The 26,833-nt window shown below is 58.5% G+C and overlaps 4 protein-coding genes across 5 annotated transcripts in view; 2 read left to right on the forward strand and 2 right to left on the reverse strand.

Moving 5' to 3' along the window:
- Nucleotides 1–205: 205 nt before the first annotated feature.
- On the reverse strand, nucleotides 206–3,379 carry ZNF579 (zinc finger protein 579). Its single transcript, XM_034986247.1, is given in 3 exon segments — nucleotides 206–1,224; nucleotides 1,226–2,307; nucleotides 3,312–3,379. Coding segments are annotated over 2 exon segments (1,686 nt in total). The 5' UTR covers nucleotides 2,306–2,307; nucleotides 3,312–3,379; the 3' UTR covers nucleotides 206–618.
- A 6,569-nt stretch (nucleotides 3,380–9,948) lies between these two features.
- On the reverse strand, nucleotides 9,949–14,986 carry FIZ1 (FLT3 interacting zinc finger 1). 2 transcript variants are annotated; one of them, XM_034986271.1, is made up of 3 exons: nucleotides 14,921–14,986; nucleotides 13,165–13,516; nucleotides 9,949–12,182 (listed from the first exon to the last, which is right to left on the reverse strand). In XM_034986271.1, exons 2-3 carry the CDS (start codon nucleotides 13,474–13,476, stop codon nucleotides 10,980–10,982), a joined length of 1,515 nt encoding a protein of 504 aa, XP_034842162.1. In that variant the 5' UTR covers nucleotides 13,477–13,516; nucleotides 14,921–14,986; the 3' UTR covers nucleotides 9,949–10,979. The 2 variants fall into 2 exon arrangements, with proteins under 2 accessions (XP_034842162.1, XP_034842161.1); XM_034986270.1 differs by lacking the exon at nucleotides 14,921–14,986 and adding an exon at nucleotides 14,092–14,661.
- Nucleotides 14,987–15,720: 734 nt separating this feature from the next.
- On the forward strand, nucleotides 15,721–18,503 carry ZNF524 (zinc finger protein 524). Its single transcript, XM_034986391.1, has 2 exons — nucleotides 15,721–15,810; nucleotides 17,442–18,503. Exon 2 carries the CDS (start codon nucleotides 17,481–17,483, stop codon nucleotides 18,270–18,272), a length of 792 nt encoding a protein of 263 aa, XP_034842282.1. The 5' UTR covers nucleotides 15,721–15,810; nucleotides 17,442–17,480; the 3' UTR covers nucleotides 18,273–18,503.
- Nucleotides 18,504–21,476: 2,973 nt separating this feature from the next.
- ZNF865 (zinc finger protein 865) overlaps nucleotides 21,477–26,833 on the forward strand; it is a 10,486-nt gene continuing 5,129 nt past the window's right edge. The window contains exon 1 of the mRNA XM_034986469.1: nucleotides 21,477–26,802. Coding sequence (XP_034842360.1) covers nucleotides 25,760–26,802 — 1,043 coding nt within the window. The 5' untranslated portion in view covers nucleotides 21,477–25,759. The remainder of the gene's footprint in view (nucleotides 26,803–26,833) is intronic.

A 26,833-nucleotide genomic window follows, 5' to 3' on the forward strand; every position in this document is an offset into this window, starting at 1 on the left:
AAGATGCCTGGGCAGATGGTAACGGGTGTTGCCACACTCCCGATTCTTCTCTTGAGTTTCTTGCTGGCTGAGCACTTCCCTGCCATTCCCTGATGTGGGAATCTGGATCCTTCCTGCTTGGAATGCAAGCTCAGAGCCTGTTGGCTGAACCCCGCCTCACCCTAGAACCCCTCTGGCAGCCCCCACAGACAGCCTCACTCTCTCCTGTTTCACAAACTCACATTTATTCACAGACAGACAAAAGGACAGGGATGGACCTTTGCTCACTGGGGACCCCAAGGGTCTGGCAGTTCCAAAGAGGTGATGGTGTCCAGTGTGTACAATGGGAGACAGCCAGGCAGGGGATCCCCCCCAGTCTCCATCTCTCTGGCCAATATATTCCGCCTCCTTTTCCAAGTCGTCCTGCCTTCAGAGGCCTACGCGGGCAAGCAGTTCCTAGCCAGTCAGGGGTCCTGGGGGTGGGCGATGGGGAGGGAGGGGCGGTCCAGGGCCCCCCCTCCTTAGTGTTGAGGGCTGGAAGGGGAAGGGTGGGTAGACAGGAGGCGCCTCTCCTTCGACTTCCCTCCTCCATATTGCAAACCGGGAGCCAAATGGAGGGGCCAAGAGTGGGTGTGAAGGTCAGGAGGCCAGGCCTCCCAATCCGCGCAGGTGGGCCTTGCTGTCAATCTCTTCTTCCTCCATCTCGAAGGCTGAATGGTCTTGGCTGTCGAAACAGGAGGCGCTGAGGAAGACAGGGGGAGCCGGCGGCGGCGACTGGGGTGGGGTCCCCGGGGAGGGTGGCTCTTCCTTGATGTGTGCAACGGGCAGCGGGAGCCCTTCCTCCTCCTGCCCAGCTGGCGGGGGCGGCGGGGGCGGCGGGGGCGACGGCGGGGCCTGGGCCTGGAGCGCCTGCAACGCGGCTGCCCTCTCCAGCTCAGCTCGGTGGCAGCGCTGGTGACGCAGGAGACTGTAGGCGCGCGAGAAGCGGCGCGGGCAGCGCGGACACGGGTGCGGGGCCGGGCCCCCTGCGTGCACCTGCGCGTGGCGGGCCAGGTCGGCCAGCCGCTTGAACTCCCTCTGGCAGCGCACGCACTGGAAGGGGCGCGCCCCGGAGTGGGTCACCCCGTGCTGCCGCAGGTGCGCGCGGCGCCGGAAACCTTTGCCGCACTCGGGGCACCAGAAGCGGGGCTCCCCCGCGGGGGCCCGGGCCGGGGCGGCGTCCCCTCCGTTCTGCCCGCCTCCCCCCCCCCTCGGAGGCGCTCCCGCACTCGGCCCCTTCGCCGCCCTCGGGCCCCTTCCCTGAGTTCCGTCCCCCCGAGGCCTTGTCGTCCTTCCTGCCCGCCGCGGGCAGCGGGGCCAGGAGGCTGAGCGCGCCGTGCACGCGCCGGTGCTGACGGAGGTAGGAGGCGAGGCGGAAGGCCAGGCCGCAGTCTGGGCACACGAAGGGGCGGTCGGTGGAGTGGACCAGCCGGTGGCGGGACAGCGACCAGGGCCTGGCGAAGGCCTTGAGGCAGATGGAGCACTGGTGGCGCTTGGGGCGGGGCGGGGGGCCCCCTTCACCCTCCTGTTCTCCCTCGGGGCGCAGGCAAGGGTGCGCTTTGAGCTCGCCCTTGGTGGCGAAGGCTTCACGACAGCGGAGGCACAGGAGCGTCCAGTCGGCCTGGAGCAGGACCTGCTTCTCCTCCTGCCTGCCGGCCGCCAGTGCCAACTCCGCCCTCAGCTCCGCCGCCCCTGCCTCGGCCTCCTCCTCCTCCGGCTCCCGGGGTTCGGCGCTCGCGGGGGCCGCCAGCGTGGCCGGCTCCGGCGCCGGCCACGTCTCGGGCCACGCGGCCTCCTCCTCAGCGGCCGCAGCTGCGGCGGTGGTGGGCCCCTCCGCACTGGCGTCCTGGGAGCCCCAGCCGGACTCGGCTGCCTCCTTGGCCGCCCTCTCGATGGCCAGCTCGACCTCGCCGCCTGCGTGCTCCTGGGCCAGGTGGCGCCGGAGCTGGGCGGGCTCCGGGAAGGTGCGGGGGCAGGCGGCGCAGCGCAGTGGGGGCTGGGGCCCGTGGCCTCGCAGGTGGCGGGAGAGGTGGGCGGGCCGGCGGAAGGCCTTGGGGCACAGGGGGCAGGCGTGGGGTCGGAGGCCTGAGTGGCTCAGCCGGTGCCGGGACAGGTAGTAGGGGAAGCGGAAGAGGCGGCCACAGGTCGGGCAGGGCAGGGGCGCCCGAGGGGCTCCAGCGCCCCCCCTGCCACGGCCCCGGCCCCTACCACGGCCTCGGCCACGGCCCCGGCCCCGGCCACGGTGAGGTGGGCTGCCCTGGGCGGGTGGAGGGGGCTGCGGATCCATGCCTGCAAGGAGAAAGGGGAGACAAGGAGACATTGCGGGGGGCGCATGGGGTGGGTCAGATAAAGGGAGATGTGTGGAGTGAGGCAGAGAAGCAGAGACAGAGAGAGATGGAGATTCAGTGATGGTCAGATGTTTAGCCAGGCAAAGGAGAGAGCCAGCAAGACAGAAAGACAGAGCAGAGACCCGGGGACAGACAGAGAGCAGGAGAAGCGGTAAAGACAGGATGGTGGGAGCCAGCAGGAGAGAGAGATGGGGACTCCCAGCAGAGACAGAGATGGAGAGACAACAAAGAGATTTCGGGAGAGATGGTGCAAACACAGAGATCAGAAGAGCCACAGCAGGATGGACGTAGGGAGAGACAGAGAGACAGAGAGAGGAGACAAGCCAGAGATACAGACAGAAGAGGAGACAGGGAGTCAGCCTAACTGCTTTTTCTCCAGGGGGCCCGCTGGAGCCTGTTGGGAGGGGCTGGGACCCAGCCTGTGGTGCCCGAGTGGAGCGGGTACAATTCAACATTGGGAGGCCCCGGAAATGCAGTGTGGGTGCCCAGACCAGGGTCTGGGAGAGGCCAGGGGTAGGAGGGCTCAGATTCTTGGGCAGGGGGGGAGGCTGGGGCCCTGGACTCCTGGGACCGAGAGAGGTGGGAGCTGGGGTTTGGAGTCCCAGGTTTGGGAGGTGACTCGGATCCACTCCTGTAAGTGGGGGGTATGGATTCCTGGGTCCTAGTGGCAGGGAGGATTGGGGGAGGGGGGGCTGGGGGCTCAGCTGCCCAAATTCTCCAGGGAGGAGGCGACTGAGGGCCCAGCCCCTGGACGCCTGCCCCCCACCAAGGTTGCTAGGGTCCGGAGCCCTAGGTCCCCACGGGGGTCCGAGCTCCCCACCGGGCCCAGCTTGTGGTTTTCCCGCAGGCGTGATCAGCAGAATTGGGGCCGCGGGTCGTGGCCTCGCGGATTTCCGAGCCCGGGCCCTGGGGCTCGGCCCTGATCGCTGGGCGCCTGGTTCTTACCTCCGCCTCCTTCGCTCCTTTCTTCCTTCCCCGCGGCCGGCCAAACGCGGACGGTGGTGGCGGGGAGGGAGGGAGGGCCCGAGCGTGGTGGGGGGTGGAGGAGGCTGGGCTCGGTGTCACCGCCTAAGCCTTCCCCCCGGAAACCCAGCCTCTCGACCGAGCCCCAAAGAGGAAAGACTGGCTGCAAGGCCGGAAGCGGGAGGACAAGGGGACCCAGAGGGGCGGGGAGGGCGGGCGGCTTGGATTCCTGGGTCCTGCACGGGGAGGGGGCTGGGGGCCTGGGAGGCTGGACGCAGCTCCCCTCCCCACCTCAGCAGACACACATATTCATTCATTCCTTCAACAAATACACATTTATCAGGTCCTGTCTGTGCCAGGCACTGTGTTGGGCGAGGGGATGCCAGGGGAGGGAGGTGAATGAGGCAGTGGCAGAGGCCTCAAGGAAAGTAGGGGCGCTCTGGACTAGAACCCCACTCCAGCCTTCACTTGGCTGTCTGAGCAAGCGACTGTCCCTTCTCCTAGCCTCAGTGCCCCCCCCCCCTTATAACAAGCCCTGCGTATATGCATTCGCTCTTAAGAGAACAACACGTACTAAGCACCGACTGTGCTCCTGAGTCCTGCATATATTTTGCTATATATATTTTCACTGGATCCTAAGCTACCGATATTTACTGAGCACCTACTGTGGGCTACCTCTGTCCTTGGTGCTGGAGCTACCATTGGACCCTGTCTGCAGGAAGCTCACCGTCAGATGGAGGAGGCAGTCAGACACAGATCCAATCGCCTTCCTGGAAAATGTGCTCTAACGCAGGAAAGAGGATTTGGTGGGAAGACCGAGAACCGAGAAGGCACTGAGCTGATCTCCCACTGGGGTGAGAGCAATCCTCAAGGTCTTCCAGGAGGCCACAGTGTTTCAGCTGAAACCTGCAGGATGAAAGCCAAGGGTTAGAGATGAGAAGGATGAGTCAAGGGAAATGAGAGAGAAATGCACCTCAACACATCTCAAATGCCCCATGCTGAGCAGGAAAGACTTGTTGCAGAGGTATGCCTGCAGCCTGTGGCTGTTTAAGGTGAAGTACACGCTGAACGTTGTCCACAAGAGTGTGGGAAACAGGACCTTTTTGTACATGGCTGGGGCAAGTGAAATTTGGAACGGCCTTAACACGTGAGCAATTCCAGGAACTAATCTGTCAGATCTGTTCAGAAACGTGCAAAACAACATCTGTATCAGGTGAATCAGTGCGGTATTGCGCACCACTGAAAAAGACTGGAAATGAGCTAAATGCCCATCCGTAGGGGATTCGAGTGGCGTCATGATTGACCTGCCCAGTGGATGCTGTGTATCCAAAAAAAAAAAAAAAGATGAAGAAATTTGCTGTGTAAAAATATGGAAACACTCCAAGTGATAATGTGAAGTGAAGGGGGGCAGGCAGAAAGGAAGGTGGAAAACAGCCTGCCACCTGTTCTATCTGTGCTTATCAGTGGGTTGTGTCTGGAAGAAGAGGAAACTAGCAACATTGTCTAACTCCCAGAACTGAAACTTACTGCACTCTATCCTTTTGTACTTCTTGAATCTGAAGCCATGTGAATGTGGTCCATACTCAAAAAAGTAAAGGAACAAGAAATAAAATGGGGGGGGGGTAATAAAAATAAATAAAACGAAAATAATAGCTTCGTCTTGTAAGTGCTTTACAAATACAAACCCATTTGTTTCTCCTTACCTTATGGAGTGGGTCACATTATTCTCCCATTTTAAAGAGCAGTAAAGTGAGGTACTAAAACATTTCAAAGCTAGTGAGTCTCAGTGAGTCTTTGCATTTCACAAAGAGATGGGAGAAAAGAGGTGAAGAGCATGACTTTTAAAAGCGCCTGGTCAATAGTACGACTTTTTAAAATATAAATACATATGAGTGAAAGTCTAAAAGTATCCATGGAAACAATAAGCACCAAATTCGTGGTAGGAGTTACCTTGTAGCAGGGAGAAGCAATCAGATCCTGGAGGGGCCTATGGAGAGTGAGGTATACCTCTAACGTTTCAAATATGATAGACAGTATATGGGTGTGTGTGTGGCCATCCCACTATCTAGTTTCAGAACTTTTTCATCTCCCCCAACAGAAATCTAGATCCATTAAACTGTCACTCTGCATTTCCTTCTCCTCCCAGCCCCTGGCAACCAATAACCAGCTTTGTCTCTCTATGGCTTTGCCTACTGCAGGCATTTCATATCAGTTGAGTCATACAATACGTAATCTCTTATGACCAACTTCTTTCACTTAGCATGTTTTCGAGATTCGTCTATGTTGTGGCATGTGTCTGTACGTCATTACTTTTACTGGTTGAATAATTTTCCACCATATGGGTATACTGCATTTTGTCCATTCATCTGTTCATGGATATTTGGGTTGTTGCTACCTTTTGGCTATTGGGAATAGTACTGTTATGAACGTTCGTGTATAAGTTTTTGTTTGCACGGTTGTTTTCAATTCTTCTGAGTCTATACCTGGCCGCGGGGGGTGGGGCGGTGGGGGGGTGTTATTATCTATATTTTAAAGCCTTAACATTTTTTTCCAAAAAAGGAAGGAAGGAAGGAAGGAAGGAAGGAAGGAAGGAAGGAAGGAAGGAAGGAAGGAAGGAAGGAAGGAAGGAAGATTCAGGAATGGAAGAGGGAGGAGCATATTGGGGGGTGGGGAGGGAGAGCTTGTCTTGGGGGAGACTCCAGGCCTTGGATTGGGACATCAAAGGCAGCAGTTTGGTGGAGAGAGGCCGGGAGCTGCACGAGCCACTGTGTCCGGCCTCTTAGTCCAGGCTGAATGCTGGACACATTCCTAGGGCACTGAGAAGCCATTGAAAAGGTTTTAAGCTGGAAAGTCACACGATCCGATTAATGTTTTAGAGAAATTCCTGTGGGACCCGCGTGGAGGCCCGGCCGAATGCAGGGGAGACCAAGGCTGGGAGCAGGGAGGAGGCGGGGCGCGGGCCCAGGTGAGAGAGGGGGCCTAGGCATTGCCGGCCCCGGCGGGGTAGCAGGTTCCCGGGCAGGGGGCGGGCCCTAGCGCTGATTGGCTCAGGACTGCACTCCTGGGTGCCAGTCCCCCTGCAACTGCCTCCTCATTGGTCCTCCTGCCTCCAGCGCCCCTACGGCGCGGCCAGAAATCACATCCTGTCAACGTCCCGTGGCTTCCCTTCCCTTCCTCCCGTGTTCCTCACCCCCTGCCTGGAAGTCTCGACAGGTCTGGCCCCTGGAGCCTCCCTCAACTGTTTGCTACCTCTTTCCTGCTTCACTCCGCTCCAGCTACACCACCTTCTTTGCTCTTTGTGGACTCAGGGCCTTTGAACGTGCCGTTCCCCCTGCCTGGAATCCCTCCCCTGGACTTCCAAAAAGTGTCCCTTACTCCCCCTCATTTCTTCCAGACGTCCTCAGAGACACCTCTCCTGTCCACCCTAGCTAAAACAGCCCTCCCGTCACCTTGTAGTCCTCACTCTGCCTTAATTTTCAAACTGTCCTTATCGCAAACAAGCAGTAGGCTACTCACGGATTATCCACTGATCGCCTATCTCCCCTCCCCTGGAATATAAACTCGCTGAGGGCAGGGGTCGGCTTTGCCCGTTTGCTTAACCGCTCACCCGTCAGCGCCCAGCCGCGCCCAGAAACGTGGATGAGGAGTGAGTGAGGAGGAGTGAGGCTGGGGCTTCAGGAGAGGGTGACTGCCCCGAAGGGAGAAGACAGGTGGTGGGGACATGCGGAGCTCAGCTGAGCGTGCAGGTGGCTGGCTCGACTGGTCAGCTGGAGAGTCAGTTCCTGCAGCAGACACGTGAGCGTCGTCAGCTCCAGCCCAGTAACTGGCGCTCGGGAGAGGCTGAGATCGCCCCCGGAGTATAATCCTTCCCGCCCCTTCTGAGCCTCAATTAGCACATCTATAAGATGGGGCCACAGTGGAGATTGAGTTAGGTACGAGGTCCAGCCTTGCACCAGGCGCTTGGGAGGCCCGCAGGAAATGGGTGAGTCCCTGTCGCTATTGTCTCAGAAGAGAAAAGATTGGGTTGGAGGTGAGGTGGGCGGAGCCTCAGCCTCCAGAGGTCCCTATTCATTAATCCCTAGCCTGCGGCCATCTCCATGACAACCCTGGCTCGTGTCCAGACCCTCAGTGCTCCAGCAGAGCAGGTCTCGAAGTGGATGGGTCTTGTCCCTGGGGCGGTGCCTGAATCTAAGGGGGCGGGTCTTGTTTCTCCAAGACAGGTGTTTTGGTTTTTTTTTTTTTGGTTTTTGGTTTTTGGTTTTTGCCCCAGGGGATGAGTCTTGTTCCTGGTTCCTGGGTGGGAGAGCGGAGAGGAAGTATCTCTAAGGTTGAGCGTCCCCAGGAGCTGACCTGGAGCCTTCAAATGGGCAACTGTGGATCTCCAGGCAAAAATGTCTTCTTGTTTTCTGTCCCCCCAAATATATGTCTCCCTTCTCTAAATTTTTTTTCCTTGTGAAATATAAGACGCATAGACTAAAAGGGCACGATACAGATGCACAGTTAACAAATAATTATCAATAGATCACCAGATTAAGAAATGGGATGTTAGCAGCCGCCCCAGAGTCCATAGAGGGTTTGGCAAGTCCCATTCCAAGTTTAACGCATCCAACCCCACTGTTCTGAGTTTTATGGGAGAAGGTTTTCTTGCTTTTCTAGATGGTTCACTACCCACAATACATCCTAAACGATATTATAGTTTAGTTTTGCTTGCTTTTGAACGTTAAGAAAGTGGAATCATACTCTATGTATTTGACTTCGTGTGTTGGGCTTCTTTGTAACTTTTCATTCATGTAATTGTGTGTATCTGCATTCCGGTATTTCACTGCTGTATAGTATCCCATAGCATAATATACCACCGTTTATTTATCTGCTGTATTGTTGACGGATGTCTTAGTCTGTTCCAGCTGCTGTAACAAAATACCACAGACTGGGTGGCTTATAAACAACAGAAATTTATTGCTCACAGTTCTCTGGAGGCCGGAAGTCCAAGATCAAGGCACCAGCATGCTTGTCTTCTTGGGGAGGCCCTCTTTTGGGTTTATGGCCAGTGCTTCTTGCTGTGTCCTTGCAGGGTAGGAAGGGCTGGGGATCTCTCTGGAGCCTTTTAAATGAGGGCACTGGTCCCTTGCATGAAGACTCCACCCTCATGACTTAAGCACCTCCCAAAAGCTCCATCTCCACATACCGTCACATTGGGCTTTAAGACTTCAACATAGAGATTTCGATGGGAGCGCACGCATTCAGACCATAGCAATGACGTATCAGTTGTTCAGAGTTTGAGGCTGTACAGATTGCTGCTGGGAATGTTTTAAATATGTCTCCTGGTGCAGGTGAAAGGGTTTCTCTAGGGTTCGTGCCTAGCAGTGGGATCACCGTATCACAGGATACACACATCTTCAGCCTTATTAGTGCACACCAATCTCCCAGGCATCTTAAATTTAAGTTCAAAATGGAATTCTTGATCCCTCTAAGCCCATACCCAAACTCGTTCTTCCCCTTTTCTGGCCTTAACACAAACTGCCACCACCCAACCAGTCCCTCCTGATTCCTCCCTTTCAATTACACACACACACACACACACTCACATTCCACCTACAGAATTCATCTCGAATCCACCCGTTTCTCTCCACCATTCTGGTCTAGGCTCCTACGCATCTCTCGTGCTGGACTGCAGCTCCTTCTCCACTCAGCGGCCAGAGGGAACTTTGTGAAGTGCAAGATTGGCCACATCCCTCCACATTAAAATCTTGGCGTGCAATTACCTGGAGAGCACAAACGCCTGTCTTGGCCCACCAGGCTCTGTGGGACCTGACCCCTCAACCTCCCTTCATCCCTCTCTCCTCCGCGCCCACCCAGCTCGCTGGTCTCTCGTCACCCTTTGGGTTTCAGATCGAATGCCGCCTCTGTAGAGACGTCCACGGGACACCTGCACTGAGATGGCATTGTCACAGGGTCACTCACGTTCTTAACACCTTTCCTCCCCTCCTTCAGCATGCTCAGAACCACCTGAAATTACTTCCATTTCTTTACTTTCGTCCACCCCACTGCTCAACACTGAAAGATAAGCCCCACGAGACGTTCTTTTTTTCTTCACTGTTGGATCCCCAGAGGCTTACAATGCCTGGCACAGAGTAGCACTCAGGACAGGAATGTAATCTAGTGCCTAGGAGAAAAGAGGAATGGTTGACTCCTTCCCTGATGGGTGAATCCTATCCTGGGCGTTGGATACAGTGTCTAATGTATATATCTGGTCACCTGGAGGCAGAGGCTAAGATACAGGGTCCCTTCTTAGGGGTAGAACTTTTCTTTAAGGAGACAGTTTGGTTTGTAGGGGGCATGTCTTGTGGGATTGATGGTGTATAAAGGGCATGTCTGGTTCTATGGGGCACATACAGTCCATTGGAGGTGGATCTTGTGTTTAAGGGACAGGGTTCCACTGAGATGAAACTTAAACCATTTTTTATTTTAATGGTCGTGTACTATCTAAGGGACTCAACATTTGCCAGGAGGGAGGAAAGATTTGCCAGGCGGGAGCTTCTATTTAGGGAGCTCATCCTAAATCAGGGAGGGAGAAATACCCTACCTCTCTGGAGCCAAGGATCAGAAAATGAGACAGCAGTGACTGACAGGACGAGGTTTATTGGGGTCCTGGAGACATTAGGGAGTGGGATGAGGGGCAAGGTCGAGGCTCACAGGGGGGAAGCCCCTAGCCAAACCCCCTTCCCCTTGGGGTTGAGAGGAACACAGAGACAGACAAACCAACAGAGATGGAAAGACAGGTGCTACAGCAGAGTGGGAGGAAAACCCCAATGTCCACCACCTCCCACTCAGATGAGTTCACAGGATGGGGAATGATGTGGACTGGCCCACACTCTAGAGGAAGGGAGGAGTGTCTGCTGTATTCGCCTAAGGAGGGTGGGTACAGGCCACAATCTGGACCAGCCCATTCCAGTGGACAGGGGTGTGTATCTGATTCAGTTCATTCTACTGGGCAGGGGGGATTTCAAACCAGCCTATTCTAGTGTTTGGGATGGGGAAGATCATTAGGATGGATCCATTCTGCAGTAGGGGAGGGAGACCTAATTGGGGAGGGGGTTTGAGGGCAGAGGGCATCTACCCTGGTCCTCTTTCAGCATAAGGAATGAAATGGGGTGGGGGTGGGGGGGAAGGCAGATTCCGGCTATATCCATTTTCGGGGGGGCACCAGTGACTGGTGGGTAGCCTTCGCGGGGATCCAGGGAAATTCGGGGACATGGTCCCCCACATTCTCCAGATCAAGGTCGTTGGGAATGATGGCTCTTGGGGAGAGGGGCGGTCTTCCTCTGGGGGAAGGACGCCCATCTTTTATTACTAGGGTCTTCAAGATGAGAAGTACTTGTGGAGACCCATTTCTCGTTGCTAGGTCCCCACAGCTTGGGGAGGCTTGTTGATTTGGGGGTGCTCGGGAATCTCTTCCTAGATCCTGGACCCCGGAGCTGAGGAGTCCCTCCATTTATTATTTGCTGCCCCCAGCTCAGGGGCCTGTTGGGTGTCTGGTGGCCCGCTCTCTCCAGCCGGGGTCCCCTGACGGCAGGACCCGGGGATCTGGCCCCGGGCCCTGGGCGCAGCCCCTGGGGAGGGGCGGTGGGGCGCAGGCGCAGCCCGGCGGCGTCAGTCCATGCCCCGGTGCAGCTTCAGGTGCCGCGAGAGGTTGCTGAGCGTGATGAAGCCCTTGCCACAGATGTGGCAGGGGAAGGGCCTCTCGGTGCCATGCAGCAGCCGGTGGCGCTTGAGGTAGCACTCGTGGCGGAAGAACTTGCCGCACTCCAGGCACGGGAACGGCTTCTCGCCCGTGTGCACCAGCACGTGGCGCTCCAGGTCCCGCGGCGAGCGGAACAGCTTCTCGCACTCGGAGCAGCCGAAGACCTTCTTGCCCCGGCCCGAGCCGGACGCGGCCTCGCCGGACGCGGGCTCCCCCTCCGGGGCCACGGGGGCCGTCTCCGCTCCGCCGCCCTCGCCGTGGCTGGCCCGCCGGTGCTCCTCCAGGGCCGCCAGCGCCGCGTACAGGGCCCCGCAGTGGCCGCAGCCGTACGTGGCGGGGCCCGAGTGGGCCTCCAGGTGGCCGGCCAGCGCCGCGGCGGAGGCGAAGAAGGTCCCGCAGTCGCACTGGTACAGGGTGTCCTCCGACGCCTCGGCCGCGGCCGCCGGGGCGGGGGCCTCCCCGCCGCCCTCGGGGAGCAGCCCCGCGAGCTCGGGCACGCTGCCGCCAGCGTGGCCCAGGAGCAGCCCGCCGTCCCAGGCCGCCCGGGCGTTGCCCACCTGGGCAGCGTCGCCGCCGTCGCTGGCCGGCTCGGGCCCGGCGCCGGCCCCCGGGGCCCAGGCCTGCACCGGGGGCGCGCCCCCCGGGCCCTGCAGGTCGTGCGTCAGCTTGTGCCGCTCCAGCAGCGCGGGCGCGTTGAAGTCGCGCTCGCAGCGCGGGCACTTGAAGGGCTTCACATCTGTGTGCGCCGCCCAGTGGGCCGCCAGCTCGCGGCCGTGGTCAAAGCGCCGCGCGCAGGCTCCGCACGCAAACGGGGGCAGCGAGGCGGCGGCGGCGGCGGCCGCCTCTGCCAGCCCCCAGCTGCCTGGGCCTGGCCCGGTCCCCTCCGGGCCCTCTCCGCCACCGGCCCCCGCCCCCCCGCACACCGAGCAGGGCCCCACGTTGCAGCAGACGGAGCAGGGTGCGCTCAGGGCCGGCAGGCCTGGGCCGGGTTGCAGCGGGGCCGGGAGCACCCCACGGTGCTGGCGCTTGAGGTGGCGGCCCAGGCTGGAGCGCGAGGAGAAGCGGAGCTCACAGACCAGGCAGCAGTAGGGCTTCTCACCAGTGTGGACGACCTGGGAGGGAGAGCGTAGCATCAGGGCTGAGGGTCTAGCGCGCAGGTCAGTTTTCGGGACTCCCAGAAGGGTGCGGCCCAAGCTCCCTGCAGCTTCTACAAAGCCCCATCTAGCTTCAACCCTCTCACTTGACTTCCCTAATTTGGGTCATGTTGGCATTCTTTCAGTCCCTTCATTTTCAGGACCTTTGCACGTGCTGTTCCTTAAAGCTGGGAGACTCTTCCTCCCATTCTTCCAGACTACCTCTTAACTCATTTCAACAAGCCCACCTAGGAGATTGGGACTCCCTGGGAGAGTGGCCAAGTACTAGGGCTCTGAGCACTACCAAAACTGGGTTCAAATCCCAGCTCTGCTTTCCACTCTCAGTGACAAATGGACAATTAAACATCATCTCTGGGACTCCGCTTTTCTCCTCTGTACATAAGCACAGTAAGACATGCCACTTCACAGGGTTCTTGTAATGATAGGATAAAATCATCACTAAAGAACAACTCAATTACTAGAACTTAGGATTATTGTTGACAAACTTTCCAATGTCCTTACTGATGTCCTTTACGGCAGCAGATGTTGGGGAAAGGTGAAGAGGAGCTTTTATAATCCCCAGGGGTAGGAGGTGGCTTTTCAAGGTACATGTCCAAACTTCTAGAGCAAAAACTGTCCAACAGAACTTTCTGCAATGATGGAAAGGTTCTCTATCTGCCACCGACCAGTGTGGCAGCCACCAGCGACATGTGGCTCTTGGGCACTTGAAATGTGGCCAGTGTACCGTGCAAGACTGGGCCTTACAGATATTGGCCTTTGTCTGGGAGTAGCAGAGACAGCTTTTGAGCGACGAGTCCTTTCGACTGGTAGTGCCTGCCTGGAGAACTGTAAGGCTAAATGAGAAGACACAGCGCTCTCTGCTGCCCAGCGTGAAGCCCTGTGCCTCCAAGGGTGTGTCCAGCCCAGAGAGGCCCGTCTGGGTCCAGCCTGCGGAACTCACCTGGTGGTGCAGCAGGCCGGTGGAGTCTCGGAACCCTTTAGGGCAGGCAGAGCAGCGGTAGGGCCGCTCGCCGGTGTGTGAACGCAGGTGGTTGGCCAGGTTGAAGCTGTGTTTGAAGCCCTTGCCACAGCGCGGACACGCGTGGGGTTTGAGTGCAGTGTGCCGGGCGAAGTGGCGCCGAAGGTCCGAGCGGTAGCGGAAGCTCTTGCCGCATTCACTGCAGTGAAACGGAACCCGGGGAGCAGCAGCGGGAGGTGCTGGGGCCGGGGCAGGGGCAGGGACCGGGGGCACTGGCAGCGGGGCATCATCCATGATGGCGTGGTGCGAGGGCAGTAGCAAATGGAGGCTCTCTCTGGAGCAGGGAGGAGACACGGGAGGGCAGGTGGAGTCAGCTTCCCATGAGCCCTCTCCATCAGGCTCCCTGGACTCACACACCCACCGTCTGCTCCCTGGAAACCCTTCCCACTTCCCTCCAAGCCGCACCCACCGCTCTGTAAGCCCCTCCCACTCTCCTACAAACCCTTCTCCCACTCATCTGCCGATCTGCCTAATCAGTGCCAGGTCACTTCGACCCTACTGGACGGTTTTTAAGCCTCTCCCCTTCTTCTACAATGGACTCCCCACTCCTCTCTAAACCCCGCCCACTCTCAATCAAGTCCGACCTAGTCCTCCCAAAGTCCCCACACTGTTCCCGAAGCGTCTTGTATTCCCTGACAAGACCGTTCTGAAAGGCCCTCCCACTCTTCTTCAAGAGTGAAAATCATCTTCAGATAAAGATTCACATTCCTAGGGAATGAGAGGACAAAGATTTGGGGCCAAGTGCACTTGAGTCAACCTTCCAGGGCGACCAGAACCAGTCCTGGAACCTCCAGTGAAACCAACTGAAACTCTGTCCATCTGCAAAATGGGGAGAAGGGGAGTACCTACCTCATGGAGTGGAGGTGAGGATTACGCAAAACTGGGGCAATGCGCACTGCGCGCCTCCTTAGGCAGGGCATAGCAAGAGCTCAACAGGTAAGCTGTTCTGACTACTACTATCCGCTAGGCTCCTCTGAGTTCCCTAAGTCCCACCATCTCTTCTCCGCTAAGGTCTGCCTCCAAAACACCACTCAGTGTTTCCTTGAAACCTAGCCTGGAAGGAAGCCCGGTCCTTTGCAAGACCCTCCCCTCAACCTCTCGTTCTCAGCCTTCGCCTGGGAGCCCCTCCCTACCCCTGTTAAGTAGCTGCCCTTAACGTTATGAAGACTTACTATTTCCACTAAGACTAGCCAAGGTGCACACCTCAATCCCATCACCTCACCGTGCCTACTCCTAGACCAACTACTCCTCTTCTACTCCAAGCTGCGCCCACCTTCGCCCTGAGCCCCATTTCCCCACTCAGCCCCAGGTAAGTCCCTTCCATCCTTCAAATCCAGGCCATTTCCATTCTAAGCCACGCCCACACGGAAGCGCCTCCCTGCGATTGCTCCGCCCCTGCCACCGCGAAGCCCCGCCTCCTTCCCACCCAGTCGCCTGCAGGGCTGCCCCCCCCCACCTCCCCAGTCGGCTCTGGGACCGAGGCCCCGAGTACCGGCCTTTTGTGCCCCTCCCCCCTGTCCCTAAAAGGTGCGGCCCGGGGCGCCCGGGGCAGAAGCAGGTCAGGCGGGACCCGCAGCCGGGCGAGTCCGCCTCGCTCGTTCGGAGCGGGGGTTCTGGGGCCCTGGGGCGGCCCCAGGAAGCCGGGAAAGTCAGTCGGCTTTTCTCTTTAATTACTTACACCTCCCTCTGGGCGCCGACATTTTGGGCAGCGGGGGCAGCGTCACTTCCACCCGGGGGCCCCTCGACTTCCGCCTCGGCTCCCTTCTCCCCCACACTCCTCCTTTCTCCCGCCCCCTTGGCTTCCCCCTCCTCACCGCCCGCCCTTCTCCCTGTTTCCCGTCCCATCGCCTGGCCCTGGAGGTTGGAGAAGCCAGGGTGGCGCCATCTTTGATGAAGGCAGGCTAGGGGCGGGGCCTGGGGTGACTCCCGGCGCCGTACGGACTAAGGGCAGCAAGCTCCCCGCGCGGCCTCTTTCCCCTCCGTGCCTGCCCTGACGGGTGTTAACATAGATCAGGGCAGATTTGATCCCCGTTTCGCAGCCTCAGGCTCCTTCCGGTAGAGTTGCACCAGGATAAAAGAAAATTTGAAGTTCGGCCACTGTGGTAGCGCTGGGAGGAAAGAGCCTGGTCCATCTTGTCAGCCCTCCAGGGCGCTTTGAAGCCTGTCAGGCGCCATGTTAATTACGGGAACAAGCGGCCATTTTCCCGCTCCTCATCCTTGCGGTACCCGTCTTTGATTGGGTCACCCTACTGGGTGCTTTGTGGGAGGAAAGACATTTCGACGTGGTTGGGAATGTGTTGGTGGGGTTATTTCCCGCTCGGGGCCAGTAAGGGCGACGGGCGCGCAGGCGCCTGTTCCCTGCGAGTCCGTGACCGGTCCTTAGGACCCAGCGCGTCCTCTTTGTTCCCGGCGGGCGCGGGCCCGACCGAGAAGGGGGGGCGGGCGGGGGCGGGGCCGTGCCCGCGCGCGCCGCCGAGGGGCAGGGCCCCCGGCCCCCGCCCCTTCCCACGCGCCGGCCCGTCGCCCCCGCGCGCGCACACTCGCGAGCCCAGGCGACATGCAAATGAGGTACCCGAGAGGCGGGGGTCCGGGCGGGGAGAGGGGAGCGGAGGGAGGGGAGGCCCGGGGCCGCGCGCTCCTGGAGCGCGCCCCACACCTGCCTCTGCGCCCGCGCCCGCCGCAGCGCGCGCGCCGACCTCGCGCCCCGCGGAGTCGGCCCGGGCGCGCGCGCGCAGACCCCCTTCCTGGCGGCCCTCACCGTCTGCGGCCCGCGCGCCGCTCATTGGCCGCCGCCCCCGCAGGGCCCGCCCCGCGCGCTTGGGCCGGCGGGCGCGCGCCTGCACGGGGGTGCCGGAGGGGCAAGGGGGAGGGCACCGTTCCAGAGACCCGGGTTCTAGTCCAGGCCTTCCCACCGGAGCGAACCTTGTGATCGTGGAAAAGCGGTGGCGCCTCTCTGGCCTTCAGCCTGTATGCCTGTTCCAGGGGGGTTCAGTGGCACCTGCCGCCCCAGCTATTAACTGAACATCTCCTTTCGTCCCTCTCCCCTTCATGACACTTTAGTCTCGTGGTCCCAGGCTCTGGTGATGGAGCTGGTGGTTCTGCTGGTGGTGGTGGTGGTGATGATGGTAGTTTATTGAGTGCTTACAGTTACCAACCGACGACAGTGCTATATCCATTTTACAGAAGTGGAAACTGGCCCAGAGAAGCAAAGTCACTTGTTAAATAGCGGCAGAGCTGGAGTCTAACCCAGGTGTAAGGGGCTCCATGATGTCCCCTTGTCTCCTTGGGTCCATGTCTTCTCACTCCCTGGACCCTTGGTGTCCTTGAGATCTGGTTCGAGTCTTGGTCCGGCGACTTACTGGCAGAGAGGGCTTGGGCAACTGACTTGGCTTTCCCGTGCCTCCGTTTCCCCAGTTGCAAAGTGGGGGTGATGTACCATTATTCAGAGGGTTGGTGTGAAGCTTAGCCACTCACCAGGATAACATGGGCTGCTATCTCCTAGGCATTTCTGTGCACTGAGCACTTTATGTGTATTATCCTCATGACATGTCTGAGTGAATAGGTGGGACTATTCATCCTATTTTGCAAAAGGCTTAACTGAGGCTCAGAGAAGTGAGCACTTTGCTCCAGACCACACAGAGAGTGAGCGACAGGCCCCGGAACTGAACCCAGAACTCTGACTTGGGAGCCCAGACTCTTAACAGTTCTGGCACATCTCTTCATCCATGACTCGGAGCCAAACATCACCTGGGACCGGTCCCTTTCTTCTTCTAGTCCTGAACTCCCACTCCTCCCACTCTGCCAATCAGAAGCGGCACAAAACATTTCTGGGCCTCCATGGCTCAGGTTTGATGGGCTCTTTATTTTGAGGATCAAAATACTGGCCCAGACCCTTAGCTGGACTCTATCCTATCCTCCCATGAAGATTTTTCTTCATTTTGGTTCAAGTTGACCCTGAACTTCTAGGAGAGGGGCTAGGGAGGCTTAGGGGACACCTGTGTGGCTCAGGGCAGTGTCTGTTTACCAATTGGTACAGAGTTGCCTTGCTATCTTACCCACCAGTGTGGCTATAACTGTCCAGGTGAATGTCCGCCATGCCCAGGTGAAGAGACTCAGACCAAGGGATGGGCGAGGTGTTGGGGGACAAGGGATGCTCCAGACCCTCCCTGCACTGACGGCTGCCCCCTCTCTCCTCTTAGCCCGGCTCCAGTGCCCAGACCCAAGCCCCCCACTGCTCAATGGACACCCCCAGCCCAGACCCGTTGCCTTCGCCTTTGCCCGGGGAGGAAGAGAAACCTCTGGCCTTATCTCCTCCTGTACCCCGGGGCCGCCGAGGCCGGCGTCCCGGGGGGGCCACCTCCTCGAATCGGACGCTCAAGGCCACCCTCCCTCGCAAGCGGGGCCGCCCCCCCAAGTCAGGGCAGGAGCCCCCGCTGGCACAAGGGGTGACAGCCCCTGTGGGCAGCGGCGGTGGCAGCGACCTCCTGCTGATCGATGATCAGGGTGTGCCATATACGGTCTCTGAGGGGTCAGCGGCAGGTTTGCCTGAGGGCTCTGGCCCTAAGAAGGCCCCGCACTTCTGCCCGGTGTGCCTGCGGGCCTTCCCCTACCTCTCCGACCTGGAACGCCACAGCATCTCGCACTCAGAGCTGAAGCCGCATGAGTGCAAGGATTGCGGCAAGACGTTCAAGCGGTCCAGCCACCTGCGGCGGCACTGCAACATCCATGCCGGCCTTCGGCCCTTCCGCTGCCCACTGTGCCCTCGCCGCTTCCGCGAGGCGGGCGAGCTGGCCCACCACCACCGTGTCCACTCCGGGGAGCGCCCTTACCAGTGCCCTGTCTGCCGGCTGCGCTTCACGGAGGCCAACACGCTCCGGCGCCATGCCAAACGCAAGCACCCCGAGGCCATGGGGGTACCCCTGTGTTCCCCGGACCCAGGGCCTGAACCACCGTGGGACGACGAGGGCATTCCGGCTACGGCGGGGGCCCAGGAGGAGGTGGAGGAGCCGGAGGGGAAAGAGCGGGCTTGACCCACGCCCTGGGCCAGCGCTCCCCGGGTCAGGCGTAGAGCTGGGAATTCAGCTGGTGCTGAGCCTGGGCAGGAAAGCGGGGACACCCTTATACCTGGTGGTCTTCCCGTTGTGGGAGGGGGTCGAGGGTGAGGGCCTAAATTCCTGGGTCCTGCTGCCTTCTGCCACCCTCCCCCGGACTGACAGGCCCCTGGGGGCAGGGGCCTTGGAAATAAATCTCTGCCTCCTGGCTTCTGTGTGTATTCAGTGACGGTACCAGGGCTGGCCCTTCCTTCAAATGTTCTCCCGTCCCTATGCCACCCTGATGGGCGTGCATGGAATTTGGGAGAACCCCATGTCATGTGCCTTGTTATAACGCTTGGCGCTGAAGGCTGGCTTGGAGGAAGGCTTTGCCCCTCCTCTCATCCCGAGCAGACCTCAAAGGACTCCCTGTAAATATCCGCTCTGAGTAAAACATTGACCCTCTGTGCAAACGTGACTTTAGGTCCCCATCCCCCGTTCCAGCCAGATTCTTGGAAATTCTGCACCCACTACTTTGCCCCATCTCTTTGTCCTGACACTGTGAGGAAATACTGAGTTGAGGGTGGTGAGCAGAACCCAGAACTTCGGTAAGGCTTAGGTAGGTAAGAGGTGTGGCCAGGAGGGGGCGTGGCCAAGGCAGCAGGGGGCGGGGTCGGGGCTGAGGGGTGAGGCCGTATGTGAGGATTATAGGCGGGGCTTAGGGGAAGGGGCTGAGAACAAGGGTGGGGCTTGGATTGGTTGGGTTGGCAGGCAGAAGGTGGGAGCGGTTTAGAAGGAATGAGTAGGGTTCATCTGAGAGGAGAGGTTTCAAGGGTGAACTGCAGGAGAGCAAGGTGTTAGGATAGGCGGGAGCTAAGAGGTGGGCATGACTGTTATTCAGGCCAAAGGGAGCGAAGGGGGTACCTAAGAAGGGAGTAAGGAAAGGAAACCCCCGAGAGCAGGGGGCTTGCTGCAGCCTAGAGACCTCTGAGAGTCCCGGTGGAGAAGAAAGAGCTGCGGCTGTGGGCGGGGCTGAGGAGGGAGAGGTGGAGTCCTTGGGGACTCGGAGGTCGGGAAGAACAGGAGAAACATCGTGGGTGCTGGGGCGAGGAGGATGGATTTTTTTTGAGACAATGGGCGGGGCTTAGGCAATTAAGCCGGAAAATGGGCGTGATTCCGAGCGGGGCCGGGGCTTAAATGCAAGATTTACGCGAGGGGCGTGTTCTAACCGGATGTCCGGAGAGTGTGGGCGGTGCCCTAGGAGGCGGGCGCTCAGGGCGCAGGCGCACGTTGCTCGGCTCGGCTACCGGAAGCGGCCTAGGCTTCCCCGTCCGCGCCTCCGAGCCAGTGCGCAGGCGCAGTTCCTCTTCCCGGTCGGCGCCACCGCCCCCTCTTTCCGCTCCTCCACGCCGGCGCCTCGGAGACGGGCGCGACTTCCGTTTCCGGGCGGGCGGGCAGGCGGGCGGCGCGGGGCTGCCGGGGAGGGGGAGGGGGCGGCACTTCCGGTCGGGCCCTCGGGTCTCCCCGGAGCGGCGGCGCCTCCTCCGCCTCCTCGGCCTCCTCCCGGCGGAGACCCCTGCGCCGGTGAGTGACGGGGCGCGTGGCCCGGGGGCCCGGGGGCAACGGGGGCGGGGGGTCCCGCCCTGGCCCGCTCTGGTCCCCACAACGTCCCCGTCAGTGTCTCTCCCGCCGGGCCCTCGCCGGGGGTCCCCAGTCACTGCTCGCTCATGAGACCTCTCCGGACATCTGCCCCATTAACGCCCCCGTGCAGGACGGCTGCCAAAGCGCCCTCGTTAGTGGCGATCCGTGAAACTGCTGCCAGGGCCCCCCACTAATGCTTTCTCGGGGGGTCGCTTGTGCATAATCCCCCGTCATTGCTTCCTCCAGGACAGCCCCCGAGATGCCACCAGCATTGCCGCCCTCATGGAGGGCAGCTGCCCGTGAGCCCTCCATTAGTGCTGCCTATAGGCTGCCTCCAGAGTGTCGCCTTAGTGCTGTGCTGCGGGACTGCCGCTCTTATCTCTGTGCACACACAGCAGCCCCCAGACGACCTACACGCCCCGCCCGCCTCCTCCCGGTGTAAAAATACTTCTGTGCTGGTCCGCAGCCCAGAATGCCTTTTTGTCCTTCTGCACCCCCCCACCCGCCGTGGTTCTCGGGAATACCCCTTTGCACCGCCCCTCGACCCCCCTATAGAACAGCTCCCTCTAGAGTTCTGCTCTCACACCCACATCCTCTCCCCCTTCAGGTAGAAATCGCTGCCTGTTTAGCTCCAGGCTCCAATGAAATACTGTGCCCCGCCTCCCTCCCCTCCCCCACCGGGAGCAGCCCCCGTCTTCAGTCCTTCCGCAGAACAGTGCCCCACCGTGAGGCTGTCCCTCAGGCTGCACCTCTTGCCCTGGCCCTAAGCCCTCTCCGCCTGCCACCTCTCACCCAGCTCCATTTCATCTTCCTGGACACCCCAGAGGAGACCCCCAGCCTCACTATGGCCTGACCTCTTCTCTTCCCTAGGCATGCATGCATGCATGCATGCATTCATTCATTTAGTGTTCTAAGTACAGGGCATACGCAGGTGAAGGAGAGAGATACACCCAGTCTTTCATTTTGTGGGTTTTACAGTCTAGTTGAGGAGAGAGTTCAAAAACAAGGGACTAGGAGAAATGCTGCTTTCTGGGTTCTCCCAGAGCCTGATGGGCTGCTTCAGAGATGAATCCTGAATTAGCAGAGGTAACTTAGCCATGTAAAGATATGGGTGGACTGTTTCAGGCAGAGAGAATAGCAAGTGCAAAGGCCCTGAGGTGGCCATGATCATGGTGAGTGGAAGAGCACCAGGGGAGGCCAGTGAGGTTGGGGCAGAGAAATTGAAGAGAAGAAAAAGGGGACAGAGAATTTGATCTCACAGGGCCTCGGGGGTGAGGGTGTTATGATCAAATATCTGGCCTTTGTCAGCTCTACCAAGCCCAAAACGTTCTTCATTTGTTCATTCATTCATTTGTTCAACAAGTGTTTGATGAGGACCTGTTGCACGCTAGGGATGCGGTAGAGAACAGAATAGACAAAACCCCCTGCCCTCGTGGAGTGCCTATGCTAGTTCATGGGACAATTAAAAAACAAAATACCCTGTGTGAAGAAAATACAGCAGGATCAGGGTATAGTTACAAGGGAGAAGGCAAGAAGGCCTCCTTCAAAAGATTCCCATTGCCATCCAGAACACCACACACCAAAAAGTTACAGCTGTGTGCGAACCTTGTCCCTCCTGGACAACTGTGGCCAAGCGGGGGCTGCTCTTACTAGCTCCCCCCAAGAGTGAAGTGGTTAAGAGGGTGAGTCCTGCATTCTTCCAGTGTTCACATCTCTGAACAGACCACTCTCTCTTTTCCTAGCCCCATTCATTCACTTATTTCACATATATTTTCAGAGATAGGCACTGTTCTAGGTTCTGGGATAGAACAGTGAACAAAACAGATAAAAACCCTTGCCTGTATGGAACCTACCTTCTTGAGGGGGAGGCCGGCAACAAGACAAGCAGAATATGTGGTTTATTAGGTGATGCTGACAGGGAAGCACAGAAATGAAGCAGGCTGGGAAGAGCAGGAACGTTGGTCTGGATGACAGGTTACAGTGGTCATAGAGAGCCTCACCGAGGAGAGAGCATTTGAGTAGAGACATGAAGGAGGTGAGGGGGAGAGAGAAGTGTATAGATAACAATCAGAGCATTCCAGGCAGAAGCAACAGCCCATGCAAGGGCCCTGGGGCAGGAATGTTGGCACATTGGAGGAGCAGCCTGGTGGCCGTGGAGGCTGTGCAGGTCATCATGAAGACTTTGACTTTAAGTGAGATGGGTGTCACTGCAGGGTTTGAGCAGAGGAGGGACATGGTTTGGCCTTAGTCATCCTGTCTATTAAATGAGAATAATAGCAGTGCTTATCTTATGAACCTGTTATGAAGTTTGATTGAGACAAGCCACATAAGGCACCTAGTAACTGTGCTTATTAGTGTTCAGTAAATGCTGGTGGCTAGCTCTAGGGCCAGGTGGCACGGAAGCGGGGTGAAGTATATTTCTAGTATAAGGCGGAGTGGGGCCTTCCTTATTTTGGAGAGCGAATATTGAAGGACAGCATGCCGTCGTGAGTAACGCACTGTGGAGCCCCACTGCCCTCCTTCAATTCCTTGCTCCACTACAGCCTGTTACTGTTGTGACCTCAGGAGATTAGTTGATCTCTCTAGCCCTCAGTCTCTTCCTCTGTAAAACAAAGTTAATAACGGTAACCATCCTCTTGAGTTAACAGGAAGACTTGTTGAGTCAACACACGTAAAGGGTTTAGAAGAGCACTTGGCCTGAAGAAAGCACTTCACGTTACGTGTTACTCTGTGTCACTGTTACTGTTATTAACAGACTAGACTTTCATCACAAGTCAACTCTGGTACAACAGAATGGCCCACCAGTCCTGGTATCGGAGAGACCTGGAATCCAATACCTGCTTTCCCCTTTACTGGTTACGTGACCTTGGGGAAATGACCCCCCCCCTTAGTTTCCCCAGTTATGAAGCGGGACCAATAGCAGTGCAGGACCACTGTGAGGCATCGGGGTGATGCCACAGCTCAGACCGATTGAACAATAAACATGGCTGTTAGGATTATGACTCCTGCCCTGGGGAGGGCCTCCCCCCATCATGCCACTCTCCACACGAAACCCTCCCATGATATGTCTCTCCTTAGAAAGACACTAATTTAAGGCTTGGAAAGAGGAAAGGCCTCCTGTTTCCTCGTGGAAAGGCTGTGAGCCTGATCAGTTCTGCCCCCCAGGACTACGCCCTGCTCCTCAGGGCAGCAGCTCTTCAGCGTTCTCCTACTCGCCCTTGGGTCAGTTGCTCCTTATAACATCACTGCCCTTTAAATTCCCTTTTCTGGGGACCCCCTCCCCCATGTCAATTCCATCTCTGCTAAATGTCCCCCTCCCTCCCTCAGGGAGTTCTGGATAGCTCAGTCTCATCCCTTTGCTCATTCAACAAATATTTATCAGTGTAGGCTATCAGTTTACCTCTGAGCCCTACTTTAGCTGCATCTTCACTAAGTTTTGGTAGGTTGTGATTTCACTTTTATTCATCTGGGGTTCCTTGAGATTTCTTCATGGACCCACTGGTGATTTAAGAGTGTGTTTAATTCCCACGTATCAGCAAATCCTTAACCAAGCAACCACACTGTACTGGGTGCTGTGCTCGGTGCTGGGGGGGGGCCACAGCGGCAAACAAGACAGGCCAAATCCCCATCCTCTTAGGTAAACACATGGTGAAGGAAATACATGCAGCAAGTCATGGCAGTGACAGTGGTGAAAAATGCAGCAAGACGAGGGGTTAGGGAGGACAGGGTGGGCATGACATCTGAGCAGAGACCCGAAGCAGGCACAGGACGGAGGCTTGACGTCGGAGAACATTCTCTCCACATCACTGCTGCATCCGTTCGAGATGGTGACCCCCTTCCCCTCCCACCCAGCCCCTGGCATGACCCCCCATAACCTAGAGAACACCCCCAAATAAGGCTCCTGCCCCCACAGTTCCACCCCACCTTTGTCCACCTTAGAGAGCAACCTGGTAAAACAACCCTGTGCGGGGAGGGGGTGGGCTGAGCCGCAGGCTTGCTCTGTGACCGAGTCACTTGACTTCTCTGTGCTTTTGTTTTGTCAAATGGGGATAATAGTAGTTCCTATGTCATAGTCTCATAGATTTGTGGGGATTGAGTTAACATATGTAATGGGCTTGGAACACATCAGGCCTGTAGGAAATGCCCAGGCAAATTGTTGTTATTAATATGTACTCTGACAGAGGTGAGCCAGGGCGATGGCTTCTTCCCTAAGACACTCGCCTCCCAACCCCCTCAATTCTACCATGTGCTTCTTTCTGCCCACCCGGCCCACTCTAGCCTGGTCTCCCAGATTTAGGTGTCACCTACAGGCTTCCACTACCACTCCAGCCATGCCTTTGTTCCTTCTGGAGATCAGATGAACTAGAGGGGGTGTGAAGGGCATAGGATGTTGAATCTCATCCAAGGACACCCAGAGCTAGAGACTAAAAATATCGGCCTCTTGGCGAGGGGAGTGGAGGGGACACCTTTCACCTGTGGGGGAGGGAGAGAGCCAGCTGGATGGATGGGGGCTGATGGGCCCTGGCCTTGGTAGTCACCACTGACCCCTTCCGTGGGCTGGGCATAGAGCCAGACCCCCAGGGGCCAGGGATTATGGCCAAGAAGCATGCCACACCTCGGGGGCTCTTCTCTCTACTGGCTCTGCACCGACTTGGTGGGGGCATTTCCACAGCCCCCTGGGTGGCTCAGGTTCAAAAATTAATTGTAGGAGCTGAGCTTCAGGTGGGAGTAGGGGGTCCAGACATGGACAGCTGCCATCTGGAATGAAAAGTACTATAAAGGAGGGTGCCCAGAGGATGACTGCCATGGCAGGGCTGAGGACAGGAACTGCACTCCCTGGGCAGCTGCTCGCTGGTCGGGCTCCTCCCAGCTGTGTGATGACCTGTAGGTACAGATGGTTCTGGGGACTGAAAGCTCTGCCAGTAAGTATTTCCTTACGTCCTAGGTGAGCTCCCTTGAGTCCCCTGCAGCCTAGGGGCCGCCCCCTTTTAGAAATGGAGAAAGTGTGAATCGGGAAGGAGATGGGACTTGAACCCAGGTCTGCCCGGGTGCAGGGTGCACACATATTTTCTACTGTGTCAGGCTGCCTTCCCTCTCAGTGCCTGTCCTTCTGCCGTAACTTGTTTCTTCCAGGCAAACACATTCTGTTTCCCACCTTGTAGTAAAAGAACACCTCCCCCCAACACTGATTTCATTTCCATTGTCTTGGTTTGTCCTGACTTTTTATCGCTACCAGCGAGAGTGGTATCCATAGAATACCTTCCACTTTACCAGTGCCTGGGAAGTGCCCGAAGCATTCACCCGAAGGCCTTACGTGATGTGCTTATTGGATCCTCACATCAGCCTTGCGAAGTAGGGATGTGCTTTGTCACCTCTTATTTGTAGATGAGGAAAGCCAAGCACAGAGAGGTTCGGGCACTTGCCTGGGGTCACACAGCTAAAATGTGGTGGGGCTCAGAGTATCTGGCATTCTGGCTCTAGAGTCCACCCTCTTTTATTATCATTTTACAGAGGCAAAACCTGAAGGGATTGAGAACAGGGCTCATGTGTGTATGTTTTGGAGAGGAGGGTAGGGCGCCGTGCTGATGCCCAAGAGTTTGCCAGGAGACTGTGGGACCAGAGGCCAGGATGCTGGGAGAATGAGATTGGGGGTGGGGAACCGAGGGTCTGCAGGCAGCACTGGGGAAGGGGTCTGGGGGATGGGTAGAGAGGATGTGTGAAGACCCCAGAAACAACGGGGAAAATGGAAGGGATGGGAGAGGAGGAGCAAAGAAGGTGGCCGGGGGCAGAGAAGAAGTCTGCCCTATGGGTGGAGGGACAGGACAGGAGAGGAGCAAGGCTGGAAGATGGAGTGTGTCCCCGGCACTTGGACACGTCCTCCAACGCGCACAGCTCCCGAGCCGGCGCCTGGTCCTGTTTGCTCAGCCCCATCCTCTTCTCCGCAGGGTCTCCCGTCGCCCACCCCGCCCGAGATGGAGGCAAACGCAGCAGGCAGTGCGGCCGGGGGTGGTGGGGGCAGCGGCATAGGGGGCGAGGACGGGGTTCACTTCCAGAGCTACCCCTTCGACTTTCTGGAGTTCCTCAACCACCAGCGCTTTGAGCCCATGGAACTCTATGGGGAGCACGCCAAGGCCGTGGCCGCGCTGCCCTGCGCCCCCGGGCCGCCGCCCCAGCCCCCACCCCAGCCTCCTCCGCCCCAGTACGACTACCCGCCCCAGTCCACCTTCAAGCCCAAGGCGGAGGCGCCGTCCTCGTCGTCGTCCTCGTCGTCGTCCTCGTCGTCGTCCTCTTCCTCCTCTTCCTCCCAGGCCAAGAAGCCCGACCCGCCCCTGCCGCCCGCCTTCGGCCCCCCCCCGCCCCCCCTGTTTGATGCTGCCTTCCCCGCCCCGCAGTGGGGCATCGTCGACCTCTCCGGACACCAGCACCTTTTTGGGAACCTGAAACGCGGAGGGCCCGCCTCCGGGCCGGGGGTGACGCCGGCGCTGGCGTCCCCCACTGGGGCCCCGGGGCCGCTTCCCGCCCCCTCCCAGACCCCGCCCGGGCCTGCCGCGGGGGCGGCCTGCGACCCCAGCAAGGACGACAAGGGCTACTTCCGCAGGCTGAAGTACCTGATGGAGCGGCGCTTCCCCTGCGGCGTGTGCCAGAAGTCCTTCAAGCAGTCCTCGCACCTGGTGCAGCACATGCTGGTGCACTCGGGGGAGCGGCCGTACGAGTGCGGCGTCTGCGGCCGCACCTACAACCACGTGTCCAGCCTCATCCGCCACCGCCGCTGCCACAAGGACGCGCCGCCCGCCGCCGGGGGCCCGCCTCAGCCGGGGCCGCCGCTCCCGCCGCTGGGCCTGCCCGCGCCCGCGGCCGGCGCGCCCCCCCTCCCCCCCCCCCCCCGGATGAGGCTGGACACGTGGTTGTAGGTGCGGCCG

The sequence above is a fragment of the Mirounga leonina genome, unplaced genomic scaffold (genome assembly GCF_011800145.1).
Source record: "Mirounga leonina isolate KUSES-001 unplaced genomic scaffold, KU_Mleo_1.0 Mir_376, whole genome shotgun sequence".
Classification (NCBI taxonomy): Eukaryota; Metazoa; Chordata; class Mammalia; order Carnivora; family Phocidae; genus Mirounga; species Mirounga leonina.